Source organism: Ostrea edulis, chromosome 7 (genome assembly GCF_947568905.1).
Source record: "Ostrea edulis chromosome 7, xbOstEdul1.1, whole genome shotgun sequence".
NCBI lineage: Eukaryota > Metazoa > Mollusca > Bivalvia > Ostreida > Ostreidae > Ostrea > Ostrea edulis.
In genome coordinates, this window is record NC_079170.1 from 26,775,723 (window position 1) to 26,792,637 (window position 16,915).

General features: G+C 35.8%; 2 protein-coding genes across 2 annotated transcripts; one reads left to right on the plus strand and one right to left on the minus strand.

Annotated features, from left to right (window-relative positions):
• Positions 1 to 19: 19 nt before the first annotated feature.
• Positions 20 to 8,765, minus strand: LOC125654077 (mitochondrial S-adenosylmethionine carrier protein-like). Its single transcript, XM_048883826.2, has 10 exons — positions 8,683 to 8,765; positions 8,337 to 8,465; positions 7,849 to 8,005; positions 7,610 to 7,719; positions 7,331 to 7,432; positions 5,556 to 5,648; positions 4,531 to 4,600; positions 2,216 to 2,280; positions 1,951 to 2,024; positions 20 to 210 (listed from the first exon to the last, which is right to left on the minus strand). The coding sequence occupies exons 2-10, from the start codon at positions 8,361 to 8,363 to the stop codon at positions 93 to 95; spliced, it is 816 nt and encodes a 271-aa protein (XP_048739783.1). The 5' UTR covers positions 8,364 to 8,465; positions 8,683 to 8,765; the 3' UTR covers positions 20 to 92.
• Positions 8,766 to 8,773: 8 nt separating this feature from the next.
• On the plus strand, positions 8,774 to 15,752 carry LOC125654078 (uncharacterized). Its single transcript, XM_048883827.2, has 3 exons — positions 8,774 to 8,907; positions 14,209 to 14,447; positions 14,920 to 15,752. Exons 1-3 carry the CDS (start codon positions 8,819 to 8,821, stop codon positions 15,117 to 15,119), a joined length of 528 nt encoding a protein of 175 aa, XP_048739784.2. The 5' UTR covers positions 8,774 to 8,818; the 3' UTR covers positions 15,120 to 15,752.
• The last annotated feature ends 1,163 nt before the right edge of the window (positions 15,753 to 16,915 follow it).

Sequence of the window (16,915 nt, forward strand, 5' to 3'; positions counted from 1 at the left end):
TATTCACAAATACTGAAAATTAATTTCAATGACATTTATTACAAAACACATTCATTCGACCTATTTGTTTAAAATATTGGACATAACATCACTTAGCCAGGATCTATGAGGTTTGATGACAGAACAGTTTTGGCCTTGTCATAAACTCCCAGGAAAATAGCACCTCCAATTGTAATCCACAGCATTCTGGGTACCACACCAGCAAATAATCTGTTAACGTTAACAGTACATAATGTGTCAGTATAGTAAACAAATCAACATTCACAGTCAACACATCAATAGTAAATGTGTGTTTTACGTCCTTCGCAGAATTTTTCTCTCCTATTAGAACATCAACAGCTGTAGGTTATGTACCACAAAAGATCTACGCTTAGTGCTCGGGGCTGTTGTAATGAGGCTTCATTAATGTTTTAATGTCTGCCATGACATGGGACCTGTTTTTAAGGTCAGATTCAAAAGACTTGTGATTCTCACTTCTAATTGCTGAGCGTTTGGCAAAGAAGCAACCACTACCTATGTTTACGTCTTGGGTTTGACGCAGCCATGGCGCGAGCAGGGGCCTTGAACTCATGACCTCGCATTCATAAAACAAATGTTCTATCACTGAACTACTACAACAGGTCAAATAACCTGTCTATTACAGGTATATATATGTCAATAATAACCATGTCAACAGGAAACATGACAAAAATGTATCAACAATAAATAGTTCATCTAGTAACCACGCCAAGAATGTATTGATGATTCGATGTCAACAGTAGACCGGTCACTGAGAAACATATAAACAATAAATATCTTAATATATCAACATTAAACATGTCAACAAATGCATGTAGAAAATATTGTCAACTGAAAAAAAAAATGTCAACAATAAACATGTCGATATGTATGACAGCTTTATATATATAAAAAATAAACACATCAATATAGTTTGTCAGCTGTAAAATGTCAGCAAGAAACATGTCAATATATTTTGTAAGATGTAAACATGTCAATATAATCTGTAAAGTGTAAACATGTCAATATAATCTCTCAGCTGTAAACATGTCAATATAATCTCTCAGCTGTAAACATGTCAATATAATCTGTAAGATGTAAACATGTCAATATAATCTGTAAGATGTAAACATGTCAATATAATCTCTCAGCTGTAAACATGTCAATATAATCTGTTTGCTGTAACATGTCAATATAATATGTGAGCTGTAACATGTCAATATAATATGTTGGCTGTAACATGTCAATGTGATTTGTCAGCTGTAAACATGTCAATTTAATCTGTCAGCTGTAACATGTCAATTTAATCTGTCAGCTGTAAATATGTCAATATAATCTGTCAGCTGTAACATGTCAATATAATATGTCAGATGTAAACATGTCAATATAATCTGTAAGATGTAAACATGTCAATATAATCTGTCAGCTGTAAACATGTCAATATAATCTGTCAGCTGTAAACATCTCAACATAATCTGTCAGCTGTAAACACGTCAATATAATCTGTCAGCTGTAAACATGTCAATATGATATGTCAGCTGTAAACATGTCAATATAATCTGTAAGATGTAAACATGTCAATTTAATCTGTCAGCTGTAAACATGTCAATTTAATCTGTCAGCTGTAACACGTCAGTAAATAAGTAGGTTGAACATGTTGAAGGATGGCGAACTTCAGCCCTGTTAATTTGTGATCAAACATCAATTTTCAACATGGAAGTAAAGACGAGGCTTCAAACTATTAACACAAATCATTTAAAACACAAAAGCTAAAAGTTGAATGAATTTGTAAAGAAAGATACATGTAGGTACCCTACAAACATTTCATAGGTACATGCTCTGTTGAGTGACATCACAACAGTGTTTATCAGGATATCGACACTCTGCCCTGCTGGTAGAGCAATGGGCCACTAGTATTAATGTGTGCTTCATAATAATGCCACAGTAACTTACCCGTTCATTCCATTTTCTCTGTACACCGACTTTAAAGCAAACATTATGCTTCCTGATGATAGTGCAGAGCCAGTCTAGAAATTAAAAATAATCATCAGCACAATCAAATAGCCAGTCTAGTAATTAGAAATAATCATCAGCACAATCAAAATCAAGTAGATCGTGAACCATGAAAACTTAAGAAATATCCAAAAATGTAAAAATTAGAATAATTAATCTCTATGTCGATCTGGGTAAGTTTAAATCTAATCTACTAATTACCTACCTCTGCCAACATGATCCGTGTTTTAGCAACATCTAGTGGTGTGGTTGCACCAGCAGCTATGCAGCCTGCAGAGAACCCCGAAATGTACAGTTAACTTCCACATCAAGTGAATGTTTCAAGTCATATGTAAGAAATTATTAATTTTTTTATGATACATGAAGGAATGAACTGCATGTTAGCGCTTCATAAAAAAGAGTATGCTGGCAAGAAGCATTGCATTTCATATCCCCATGTAATACCAAAATTGAAACTTATTTATTATATTTACATTCTACTTTCATTTCTGATGGAATACCCAACCGTTGAAATAGACGTTCTCAGTTGGTAATGATATTGAAGGCAAAAACATTAGAAATGTAAGTACATGAACACCAATGCATTATATTGCAATCTACAAATTATGAATAATATCCTTGGTTTATAATTTGTACCAATCAACAAGATGTGATGGTGAAACACTGCTGCCCCTGTTCAGCAGCAATGTAATTCAGCTACATGTACCAATAAACAAGAGGCCCACAGGCCTTATCAGTCACCTGAATACTAGTGAAAAAGTATCACTACTTCCATGGGCTATGAAATCTAGAAACAATTTCCTGCTCTGAATATCTAAGCTAAATTCTAATGTTCAGCAACAGTATAAAACAAGATGTGTTCTTAAAACTTCAATGCCCTCAAAAGTGCATACACTGATGTAAGGCTTTAAATAATAGGTGTATGAACATTTAGTCATTAAAACATCAAAAGATGTGACTAATTTGGACTCATCCTATAGTCAAATTCCTGGGTTGTGAAATTCACCATTTTTGTACATCCTTTTCTGCTATTCCTAAGTATGCATTTAGATTTTATACAGTATCAGCAAACTTACACATAAATACTATATACTAAGTTTGGCCCCACCCTGGGGTCAAAACCCTTACTCTGGGCAAAATCAACTTTACAATTTTGCTAAAAGACTACCTGCTCTATCCATTTAGTTTCAATTTAGTATCAAAAGCACTAAAGAAAATGTTATTTAAGTGTTTTACACATAAACACTATATAACAAGTTTGGCCCCGCCCTGGGGTCAGAACCCCTACCCCGGGGATCATGAAATTTACAATTTTGGTAGAGGCCTTCCTGCTCTACATCACTATGCATTTAGTTTTTCTTACATGTGTGTGGTTCTTGAGAAGAAGATTATTGAAAATTGGTCATTTTGGGCAGTTTTTGCCCTGCCCCTAAGGCCCCAGGGGTGCAGGAATCCTGAAATTTACAATTTATGTTTCCTTTGTTCCAAATATGTTTCATACCAAATTTGAAAAGAATTGGAATGATAGTTATCAAGAAGAAGTTAAAAATGTCTATTGTTCACACATTTAATAACTGATCATTTTGGCCCCCTCCTGATACCAAAACCCATACCCCTGGGATAATCAAATTTACAATTTTGGTAAAGGACTACCTGTTCTTTGTAAACATCTATTTAATTTCAATTTAGTATCAATAGCACTAAAGAAAATGTTATTTAAGTGTTTTACACATAAACACTATATAACAAGTTTGGCCCCGCCCTGGGGTCAGAACCCCTACCCCGGGGATTATGAAATGTACAATTTTGGTAGAGGCCTTCCTGCTCTACATCACTATGCATTTAGTTTTTCCTACATGTATGTAGTTCTTGAGAAGAACATTTATGAAAATTGGTCATTTTTGGGCAGTTTTTGCCCTGCCCCTAAGGCCCCAGGGATGCAGGAATCCTGAAATTTACAATTTATGTTCCCCTTGTTCCAAATATGTTTCATACCAAATTTGAAAAGAATTGGAATGATAGTTATCAAGAAGTTAAAAATGTTCAATTGTTAATGCACGACGGACGAAAACCAATTGCAATAGGTCACCTGAGTTTACTCAGGTGACCTAAAAAGGTCTTGCTACAAGAAATACACATGTGAAATATGAAAGCCTTTTCACTAACCATTCAAAAGTAATAGCCTATGTTAAAGTTTTCCAAAAATAGACCAAACTCCTCCATCTAAAACTGCTCATTTCTAATTTACTGAAAAAATGACATTTTTTTCCTCTCTGAATCATCAGAAGTACTATGTTTAATTTTATCAACATAAATTGGAAGACTAGGATGAATTCAGTAACAGAAAAATAATCGATAATAAACAAACTGGAAACATGTACTGTGAATATATGTGGTGATGAGATGGTAGAATGTAGTGGTTTAACAAATCTCAGTGTTCACTTACTGTTAGTACCAACATAGTTGTAAGATCAGTGAACTACAGTTAGCAACCAATAAATTGTAGGTCAACATTGTTACCAGCAGTAGCTCCACAAATCGAAGACTGCCAGGGGTCCACAGGATGATCTTGATGGGAAGACCAGGTTTTCTGTTAATAAAAATCGTACTGAGAAATGTCATAAGATGAAGGTAGAACATACACATATGTCAGAGCATCCTCCTCCTGAAACATACCGTATAACAGGTATTTTCTATGGTGGTCATTTTTTACAGAATTTTGTGGATAGGTAAAATCTGCTAAAATTATAATCACAAAAAATATATATCAATACATAAAGGTATTATAATAGGTATATTGCAAGTGCAGAAATTCGAAATGCAGAATATAATTTGCTACCTTTCGGGGATTGCATCACAAAAATTTCCACCCACAGAATATACCCATTATGTGGTATCTCATTTGCAGGCTAAAACCTCTGCCTCAGAAATAAAAAATCTCCCAGACTGATATTCTTGTAAGAAGTGAGATCCTAGAATGGATATGTAGAAGTGAGTTAGAAGCCCCAGCTACATAAAAAATTGCTTTTTTTATATGAACCTCAGTATCTCGAATCCTCAGATATCTCGAAAGATTTTTCTCAGTCCCATCGAGTTGAAGATAACAGGGTTTGACTGTATCTCTATACTGTTATAACAAAAAACCCCATTCAGTTAGCCCAAAAACACATGGGCAGGTTCCCACAGTGACTAATGTACATATGTACAGTACACATGCATCTTTATTGATGCTCTTACAAGCAAAAGCCTCATTTAACATCCCCATGCTCTTTATATTTGATTGCCTCTGGGTGGCTAAAGTACATCGTTGTTTATACTTGATTGCCTCTGGCTGGCTAGGGTACTTCATTGTTTATACTTTATTGCCTCTGGCTGGCTAGGGTACTTCATTGTTTATACTTTATTGCCTCTGGCTGGCTAGGGTACTTCGTTGTTTATACTTTATTGCCTCTGGCTGGCTAGGGTACTTCGTTGTTTATGCTTTATTGCCTCTGGCTGGCTAGGGTACTTTGTTGGCCCTTCCTAAGGGATAACAAGACACTAACCTTGAAGAACTCCCAGAGAGGGAACTGAATGAAGGAGAAGGGGATTTCTCTGATCAGCGTGCTCATATAACCTCTGTACAGTCCTCGCATACCCTGCAGAAAAAGGAATTATTTCTGTCAGAAAGCTTCAATCAAACTCATTATCTACACCAGCTATGAGTAATGATGATGTACACAATAATTCTTATAGAGAGAACAACTATCTAATTAGAAGTATCTTCAACTCAGCATATCCCGAAATGGATTTATGATCTCTTTAATTGATTCTATTGTTGCTCTCTTGAAAAGAAATGATGCACACATTAATTCCTTTTACAAAATTGTTTTAAGTAATTAAAGATATCCTCCATTGAATTAAAGAGATCAATAATTAAATCATTCATACTAGGCTTTAAATTAATATTTACCAGCAATAAAACCACCACATTGATGAAAGCAATAATTGATTTGATGTGTAATTGAATTCATGATCGAGTGCATTAATTGGATTAGATGCACGCATCAAACCAATGTGATGTGCTTATCAACTAAATATTTTATTAATTGCAAGCAATAATTGAATTAATGATATCTTCAAAGAATTAATGACCTTCAATCGCTTGAGTTTATGTTGATTTGGCACTTTACAGGGATCTGCAGTAATAATAGACAGGGGTTAAACAAAACTGAGATCTATGGTTATAAAAAGCAGGGAGAAAAAGTAGAAAAGGAAAACTTTAGGTCAAAACTTGTTAGGTGAAAATCGGGGTCACTTTTGCAAGTTTCAAAATCTTGCTGATTATATCTGGACGTGACATTGTTTGCCAGATTCAGAAAAATGCACATTTCCTCAAAAAGTTTCCAATTATGGAACAATAAAAATCATAATTATCTATCTAATTTGAAATACTCAGAAGATTTTCTGGATTTATTTATAAATATAAAATTTCAATTTTAACCTATTAGTACTCCTTTTCAGACCCACACTTAGCTGCTGGACTATGCCTAGCCTCCCATTGAATCTATCCAAAACCACTTCGTACACTAAATCCTGATTTGGCAGGACTGGTGGTGGATAAGCTACCTTATCCTCTATAGATATGAATCTAATCTCAGACTGTGAGAGATGTGGCTAATCTCAGACTGTGAGAAATGTGGCTAATCTCAGACTGTGAGAGATGTGGCTAATCTCGGACTGTGAGAGATGTGGCTAATCTCGGACTGTGAGAGATGTGGCTAATCTCAGACTGTGAGAGATGTGGCTAATCTCAGACTGTGAGAGATGTGGCTAATATCGGACCATGAGAGATGTGTCTAATCTCGGACTGTGAGAGATGTTGCTAATCCCTGACCATGAGAGATGTGACTAATCTCGGACTGTGAGAGATGTGGTTAATCTTGGACTGTGAGAGATGTGGCTAATCTCGGACTGTGAGAGATGTGGCTAATCTCGGACTGTGAGAGATGTGGCTAATCTCGGACTGTGAGAGATGTGGCTAATATCGGACCTTGAGAGATGTGTCTATCTAATCTCGGACTGTGAGAGATGTTGCTAATCCCTGACCATGAGAGATGTGGCTAATCTCGGACTGTGAGAGATGTGGTTAATCTCGGACTGTGAGAGATGTGGTTAATCTCGGACCGTGAGAGATGTGGTTAATCTCGGACTGTGAGAGATGTGGCTAATCTCGGACTGTGAGAGATGTGGCTAATCTCGGACTGTGAGAGATGTGGCTAATCTCGGACTGTGAGAGATGTGGCTAATCTCGGACTGTGAGATATGTCACACTGTTTACCTCTGTGCGTAGTGTTTCCCTGAGGATTTCTGAGGACGAGAACTGTGTGGCCTGAGCCCTCTGCTTGACCACCTCCACAGGAACTCGCACCAAACATGCCGTCTTCATGTGGTCAAATATAACATTTTAAAATTATGTTATCAAACAGCCTCTGGATTTGAATCAATGCATTTTTCAGAAAATCTTCACGAATCAAAGTTTTATGACAGTAAAACAGAATGTTTTATGTAAGAAGTACACTGATAATTAGAAGAGGGTTTCTCTCCTCTGTATACTGACCGTTTCACCGACTGAGGCAGCTGTCATATGGAGCACAGGGTCCCAAACCTGCTGTAGGTATTCATCACCCAAAACCTTTACACCCTCATAGGCACAGAAAAAAAATCCAGCTGAAAAGAAGGGAGTCATTCTCTGTGGTAATGTGATCTTAAGCATTCTCTCGCTAGTCTCAGATGTATTATTTTGTATCATCTCAGTTAGCAGGCATTTGATTAATATATATGTTCAGAGATAAATACCAGTAGGAAATGACCCCATCACGACTGACGGCAATCCGGAGTATATCCCGCGGAATCCCCCTGCTCGTATAAACCCCGCCTCACTCTGCAGACGGGTCTTCACTGTATCCAGTGGAAACAGGGCTATGTCTACGGACATTCCGGCACAGCCACCCGCCTAAAATAGACATCGCATTTAGGGAAAAAAAATTATGAATTCACATACATCTACTTATACTTAAAAATAAAGAATGCAAATATTTGTTTACATATTCAAGGTGAATTGTGGTAGTGTTAGATATATGACCTTCCTACTCGCTAGATGGCTAGGGTGTTAACCTTTAGATAGCTTGATCGACTGGTAGAACATTGCACAATATCGTGCCAGAGGTCCCAGGTTTGATCCTCAGCATACACAAATAGCTTTGACTCTATTACATTTGGCGCCCATTAAAGAATTTTTTAATACAGATCTATCATATTTCCAATTTTTCAAACTCAATACATACCAAAGCAGTCACCAATGCCTCCATCATGTGCACACTCAAGTTACTGGCATTGAAGTACAGAATCAAACATCCATCTTACAGACAAGAATCATGACTGAAGAACAACTGTTTGGTAAATCAATTCTCTTCCTTAGAAAATAAATTATAGAATAAAGAGCGTATTTGACAGGAAAAAAAAACCTTTCATCTTTTACATCACTCAAACATGAACTAATCTGATGACAGATTGAAGTCAAAATGATGAGTCCACGTGTTGCACCCACGTGCTATGATCGTTTACCATATTTGACCAGTTATCTTTAGCATCTATCATTAGCAAAAGTTCTACTCCTATTTTCTTTTTTACCTGTTACATGTCCCTCTATTGCACTATGTCGAATGACCGCCACAGTGGACTGAATATTGATGCAATGACATTGTAGAGTTATCTACCCTTTGTTTACAAGTGCCATGTGCTTCCGGTTTCAAAAACATGATGGACGATGTCAACACTGGAAGTTGATCACTCATCTCTAGACGTCGTTGCTTCATGGTTTGGGCAGACATTATCAAAGAAAAGACAGTTAGACAGGTATATTAGTTTTCGGATAAATACGGGTGGAATGCATGCGGCGGGGAGAGGGTGGGGTTGCTATCGGAGAATCTTGCTATCTGCACAAGCACGACCCGGGTTAATGTTTGGGGGGGGGGGGGGGGGGGGGGGGGGGGGGGGGGGGGGGGGGGGGGGTAGTGACATGACTTTACACGTGCTCTCATTTATTGAACCCGTTTAAAAAGGTGTTATATATACCAGAGAAACATATTTTAGAATTTAAAAAAAAACTCATACAGGTGTGAATTTGGTTGTGACTTTGAAAAAAATGAATAAAATCATACATTATATGTGACATGATACAGCTGTATTTGAATATTGACTTTACACGTGCTCTCATTTATTGAACCCGTTTAAAAAGGTGTTATATATACCAGAGAAACATATTTTAGAATTTTAAAAAAAACTCATACAGGTGTGAATTTGGTTGTGACTTTGAAAAAAATGAATAAAATCATACATTATATGTGACATGATACAGCTGTATTTAATAGCTCTTCTGGACCACATAAAACACAAAAGAATGTTTTTGTTTTAAGAGATAAAGAGTGTCGATATTTGGAAAGGGAATTTTATTATCATTAAATGATCACGCAAGTGTTCTAGAAGAAAAATTGATGCTATGATCACGTTTGTCCAAGCCCTTTTTTCAATGTTTTCTAGTAAAAAGAACTGCGTGAAAAGTAGCCAATTTATGTCAAAATACTAAAAATAGTCGCAAGCGGCATGTTTATGATGTCACGATTCTAATTCAACATCATTTTGATCAAATTGAGAATATCAACTGAGTCATATATTGCGATTCTTGCAAAAGACAATTTTAAAAATTTTGAAATAAAAGCACAGATGTTGATTTTGACAGGTAAATAAAGTCCTTATTGTATAATATATTGTCCTTTATAAAGAAATTTTGTGATGCACTGCAAATGATCTGATGCATACATGCCAACTTTTAAAAATCCCCATGGGGGATTTTGCGCGCGATGACCTTTTTTCAAAGCTCAAAATTCACGACATTTTACCATGAAAATAAATATTTGTCTTTTCAAATAAAATATCAATCAAATCATTGTAAATGTATCATATATTAACACATCAGGTGTGTTTGACCATTAACTATATAAAAAAAAAAACTTTGAAAGATATACATAAATATTTTATTAAAATCATCTATTCAGCAAAAAATCCTCTCCAACAACAAGTCACATACATATATTATCAAATAATACTTAAAGTTGCATCCTTTTACACCATACAATAAACATTGGCTGGTCTATATATCAAAATTTAAATTAAAGCATATTGCATGCATTTAGGTACGACTACAAAGGCGATCTTGCTTGTCTGTAAACATGGGCTTGCAGAGTCTGGTGGAATAATCTGCATTGCAACCAGAAAAGGAGTGATCTGCCCTGCTATGAAGTTTGCGAACAAAACCTTTGCACCCATGACATCTGAAAAAACACATCAAAATATACAATTTTACTTGTAAATTAAGGCTACTTGCTAAATATAAAATTCAGTACAGACATGTGAATTACGCATCACAAAGTCTATTTATTGAATATTACGCTATATAGACTATATAATACATCGCTATAGACGGATAGATTTGGATAGCCTATATTATTATAAATGAAAAAAATATATATTTGACGTACCTTATTGCAAATTTTGGATGCTGTCAGCGAGAGGCAAAAATCGGGAATGTCCGATTGTTTGGTGGTGACACTATCATCGTTGTCATTCACTCACGTTTTTGTAAAGGATATGTCAATTTGAAATCCGTCTTCCCGATTGATTACTATCAAAACATTCTTCGCACTGTCCAATAAGCACCCTGACACAGGCAGACCAGGTAAATTACACCACCCCGATACCATTACGACACAGGTAAACAGCAATGGCTAACTATGTCCCGATTTCTGATTGGCCAGTTCAAAAATGACGCGGGATTTCAAATTCCGGTTGGAAGTGGGGGTTGGGGTTGTTGTTTTTGTCGTAAAATGGGGGATATTTTTAGAAAATCGGGATTTCGGGGTATTTTTGCAATCCCGATCGGGATATCGGGATTTGCATTTTCAGTTGCTTCAAATCGGGAGAATCCCACACAAATCGGGAAAGTTGGCATGTATGCTGATGTTGGATATCTGTCATATAGAACTTGATAGATTAACTATTTATATAGATCTATTATAAAATCATCGGATTACTTCCAACACATTGGCTTCTAAACATTATTAATTAATACTACGACATAGAAAATCTCTTCCATTCTTGATCATTTGGGATTTTGTTATATAGCAGGTATCTTGGCTGCATTGTACCCAAGATGTAAAAATAGGTAGTGACTTCTCCTTCACCAAATGCTCTAATAAATTGATGTTTTCTGCCGCACTCAACAATTTTTCAGTTATCTGGTGGTGCCCAGTTTTTATTGGTGGTGGAAGAGAGAACTCAGATACAATGTACCTGGGAAGAGACCACCGACCTTCCGAAAGTAAACTGGGAAACTTTCTCACTGACCGGCGCGAGCAGGATTTGAACCCGCGCCGACAGAGGTGAGAGGCCATGTGATTTTGAGCGTGATGCTCTAACCACTCTGTCACGGAGGCCTCTGCATATAAAACCAAGACTCGCAGGTCTTGAGGATAAAGCAATAAAATCTGATTTCCCATGTGATAAAGTACCCTCACTGATATAGCCTGGAATGAGTGCTTGGCCATGGTGTATAGATCTAATTAAGTGGAACACCATGTACACTGTACAGCTGGGGATTTCTCAAATGGAGTGAAAAATTTGCAAAGGTGTGTAAAACAAATGAATAAACAAAACAAAACAAATCTATTATAAAACATGTAACTATTAAATGATGTATCGCTGGATACCATTATGTGCTAGTCTGAATGCTATACATACCATAACATGGACGATGAAGATGAAGATTTAAAGTGCAGACAGCCCAGTAGGGGCCCTGCTACACTAGGTTTGTTGCAGCGAGGTGACGATGGGGTCAACCTTCGGATCCTCTGGGAACAGGGGGACAGGTCTTCTTGAAGATCTGGGATGGTTGGGTCCTCCAGAAGGTGGTGGATGGGTCCATCTCCTCTTCCTCGAGTCGATTGCCCACAGATCCCCACGGTATAGTTGGGGGGAGGGCCTAATTCTTGAAGAAAGCTTGCTATTCTTCATCTGTGTGGTTGATCGAGCTATACATGGAGAGGATGTTTATAAGGCTTATTAAGCCTGCTCTCCAGTCCTTCTCTATATTGAATAACATTAGCTAATATGCTAGAATATTCTTCTGTATTATTTAATACATTAAAGGGACATTGACACAATTTGAGGTGAAAATTTTCAAATTCTATTTCTCCATTTTTGTTGTTTACAATGCTTAACTAAAGTATTTCTAATGATCAACCAAAATTTGAATATCAGTTGTTGAGTTACAAGTGAGATACAGCACTCACAATTCTGTGTTATGTTAACAAGGCTCTTACCATGTTTTTGTTTACATACAGATTGCTTAATAGAAAATAGCATTTCTAAAACAAAAATGAGACGTGCCAAACACTAGGAACTATTTAATTGTGTTCAGAATGAACTTGTAAATTGAAAAAAATTTGCTTTAAACGAAACTTTACTAGTATATTTAACCTTACTAGTATATTTAACTTTACTAGTATATTTAACTTTACTAGTATATTTAACCTTACTAGTATATTTAACCTTACTAGTATACTTAACCTTACTAGTATACTTAACTTTACTAGTATATTTAACCTTACTAGTATATTTAACCTTACTAGTATATTTAACTTTACTAGTATATTTAACTTTACTAGTATATTTAACCTTACTAGTATATTTAACCTTACTAGTATATTTAACTTTACTAGTATATTTAACCTTACTAGTATATTTAACTAGTATATTTAACCTTACTAGTATATTTAACTTTACTAGTATATTTAACCTTACTAGTATATTTAACCTTACTAGTATATTTAACCTTACTAGTATATTTAACCTTACTAGTATATTTAACTTTACTAGTATATTTAACCTTACTAGTATATTTAACTTTACTAGTATATTTAACTTTACTAGTATATTTAACCTTACTAGTATATTTAACTTTACTAGTATACTTAACCTTACTAGTATACTTAACCTTACTAGTATACTTAACCTATGTAAACAAAAACAAGGCACCAGTCTTATATAGTATAAAGAATTGTGAGCTCTGTATCTTCCATGTATCTCGACAATTGACATTCAAATGTTTGCTGATTATTATAAGTACCTAAATAAAGCATTCTAAACATTAAAAATGGGAAAGTAAAATTTGAAAATTTTCAGTTCAAATCATGTCCATTTGAACTGTTCAAAATGTGTTGCTGGATATTGACTTAAATTGTCAATATTGTTGTGCATGTAATTGCCTTTTTGTGTATTTGTGTGGTAAAGGAAAGAATTATGAACTTAGTAATTGGATATGATTGAATAATTCTGAGTTTTCTGAAGAACAAGAAAAAATAGAACATTATGTGCACCTGAGGTGAAGATTAAATATGGAAGTGTTAGGTACATGACCATCCTATTGGCTCTGATTTGTGGGTTTATTTAAGCCCAAATGGTAGCTAGAACACTGGACTTTTGTGCAAGAGGTCCTCGGCAGATTGCAAAAGAGTTTCTCTGTTGCATTCGATTTCTCCAACATTGGACCAAAATTAAATTGGGAATTTCCAAATTGATATGATTGATTATTATTTTTGGGTGTAGTTCAATGAAAGCTTGCATCTGGTATTGTTTTGTCAAAATCTAGTAGCCGGTATAGATATTATACAGATGTTTTATATTATTTCTGAATCATACAAAATTTGGTAGCCGATATAAATGTTATACAGATGTTTAATATTATTTCTGAGTCATACAAAATCTAGTAGCCGGTATAGATATTATACACATGTTTTATATTATTTCTGAGTCATACAAAATCTAGTAGCTGGTATAGATATTATACACATGTTTTATATTATTTCTGAGTCATACTAGTAGCGGGTATAGATGTTATACAGATGTTTTATATTATTTCTCTGAGTCATACAATAAACAAACACTTGCATCTCTAATCAACTTCAACGAAGTCTTGCATTGTATCTGAATACAAAATGGCTGTCCAGGTATCATTGTGTTTGATGTTGTAAATTATTCATATTTAACAACATTTTCGAGGTAATATGATGCTTTAGTTATCTTCCATTTTAAATTTTGCAGTGATCATGAAATTCATGGCAAATGCAAAAAGTCAAAACAGAACGACACAGACTGGGGCGGGGAGCTGTTGACAGCAGGCGGCAGCGAAAGGGTATCCCAGAAGACCTCCTACACTTCAGGTCAAGGTCAAGGTCAACCATGGGACAAAACATCATCTGTGTCAGCCTTCATACAACAGAAAGTCAACAAGAAGCTCATCAAAGCCAGCCATAAGAAAAAGGAAGGTCTTGTTTTCAAAGGTACACTGTCTATGTAATCTCACTAGGGAGAAGAATTCTGTTATAGGTGCATTTTATTTGAATTCTTCAGAATTTGTCTTTCATTTGACATCAAAGAGCAGTACATTTTCTTTTAAAAGTACATACATGTATAAGAGTTTCACATTACTGACTATAATCTAGTATTTTATAATAGACAAGAACAAAAAAATGATACACCGAGGTGAAATTGATATGTGCAAGCACCATTTTGTAGCGACAGTACATTCTAGTTAGCTGACACAGGCAATTATATCACTTGGGTTCGAATTTACTATTAAAGAATAGTAAATTCGAATCCAAGCAATACAATTGGCTGTGTGTGCCGACACGATGACCCCTACATGAAGGTGTGGCCATATTTTCATGTAAAAACTGAGACTGCTCAGGCGAATGTTTGACCCATGCATGTTTTGTTAGAACTTCATGTATAAATATGAAAATCTGCTTTCAGAAAGCCAAAGAGGAAGGAATGAGACAAAAGTCAGATATAACAAACACAAAGGGGACCTCTGTCAGGAAGAAGAGGAGGAAGAATCCAGATTCGACCTGATTTCTAAACCTAGAAAGACTCCTCAGACCTCAGTTAACCTGCAGACAAAGAAAAGGAGGAGAAGGAAGCGAAGAAAGAAATTATCGGAATCACGAGATTGATCTACGTGTGTACTAGTATTACCTGTTGTAGAAGGTGAAAAAAAACAAACAATTACCTATACTATATGTATCATATTTGCTGAACTCAATCCCACAATTTGCAATACACCATGAATATTGTAGCAAATTGATATTGATATTTGTTATTAATATTTGGTTAAACATGAATATGGTCTTTGGCTGTAATGGTGTTTTGATTAACTGTTATAGTTTTGTTTGACCTTTTGTTTTTTTGTTTGGTTCGTACAGTGAGGGTTCTTTATTGTGTTAACCTCGGTTTTTTTAAGGTCATACATGTATCTGGAAGACGTGGAACTCTCATTTCCAATGCTCTCCATGTTACAATGTAAACGTCTCAGGTTTGACGTGGCGCTGGGATCGAGAATCAAATCCTGGCCTCCTTGTTGGGAAAAATGTGCAACTTGGTCATCGCGACCGGTGAAATGCAATAACAAGCTACATATGTAACAATCGTTCTTTACTCGATAACTGTTTGTAATACATTTTCCTAACTGTGGTGCTAGGCATTAATGTACTGTAAGTATGTATAGCGTGTTAACAAAGGGAAGTGAAGGATGTGTTGTTTTTGTACCTACATTGTAGGTATTTTGAAAATAAAAACTAGAAATTCGTTATTTAGTGCAAAAATGCGGTTTTAGAAGAAAGTTACCGGGATTACTATTAAAACTTCTGTGTGATTCAAACCTACAGTCTATAGATTGGCAGTCTCACATGTTAGCCTGCTGCAGGGCTGACCGGCCTAGGAAGAAGGAATGTGATACATGTATCTGTTAGTCTGGTAGTAATTCTAAAGGTGGCAGCCATTACACTGATGTGATATTCACCCTTCATTGAATATTGATATGCCGTGGTGTTACCCTGTAATTATACCCATGATATAACTGTGACACGTGACTGCTAGTTACAATATAACTGTGACACGTGACTGCTAGTTACAATATAACTGTGACAGGTGACTGCTAGTTACAATATAACTGTGACAGGTGACTGCTAGTTACAATATAATTGTGACACGTGACTGCTAGTTACAATATAACTGTGACACATGACTGCTAGTTACAATATAATTGTGACACGTGACTGCTAGTTACAATATAACTGTGACACGTGACTGCTAGTTACAATATAACTGTAATACGTGACTGTTAGTTACAATATAACTGTGACACATGACTGCTAGTTACAATATTACTGTGACATGTGACTGCCGGTTACACGATAACTGTGACACGTGACTGCCGGTTACACGATAACTGTGACATGTGACTGCTAGTTACAATATAACTGTGACACGTGACTGCTAGTTACAATATAACTGTGACACGTGACTGCTAGTTACAATATAACTGTGACACGTGACTGCTAGTTACAATATAACTGTGACATGCGACTGCTAGTTACAATATAACTGTGACACGTGACTGCTAGTTACAATATAACTGACACGTGACTGCTAGTTACAATATAAATGTGACACGTGACTGCTAGTTACAATATAACTGTGACACGTAACTGCTAGTTACAATATAACTGTGACACGTGACTGCTAGTTACAATATAACTGACACGTGACTGCTAGTTACAATATAAATGTGACATGTGACTGCTAGTTACAATATAACTGTGACACGTAACTGCTAGTTACAATATAACTGTGACACGTGACTGCTAGTTACAATATAACTGTGACACGCGACTGCTGGTTACAATATAACTGTGACATGTGACTGCCGGTTACACGATAACTGTGACACGTGACTGCCAGTTACACAATA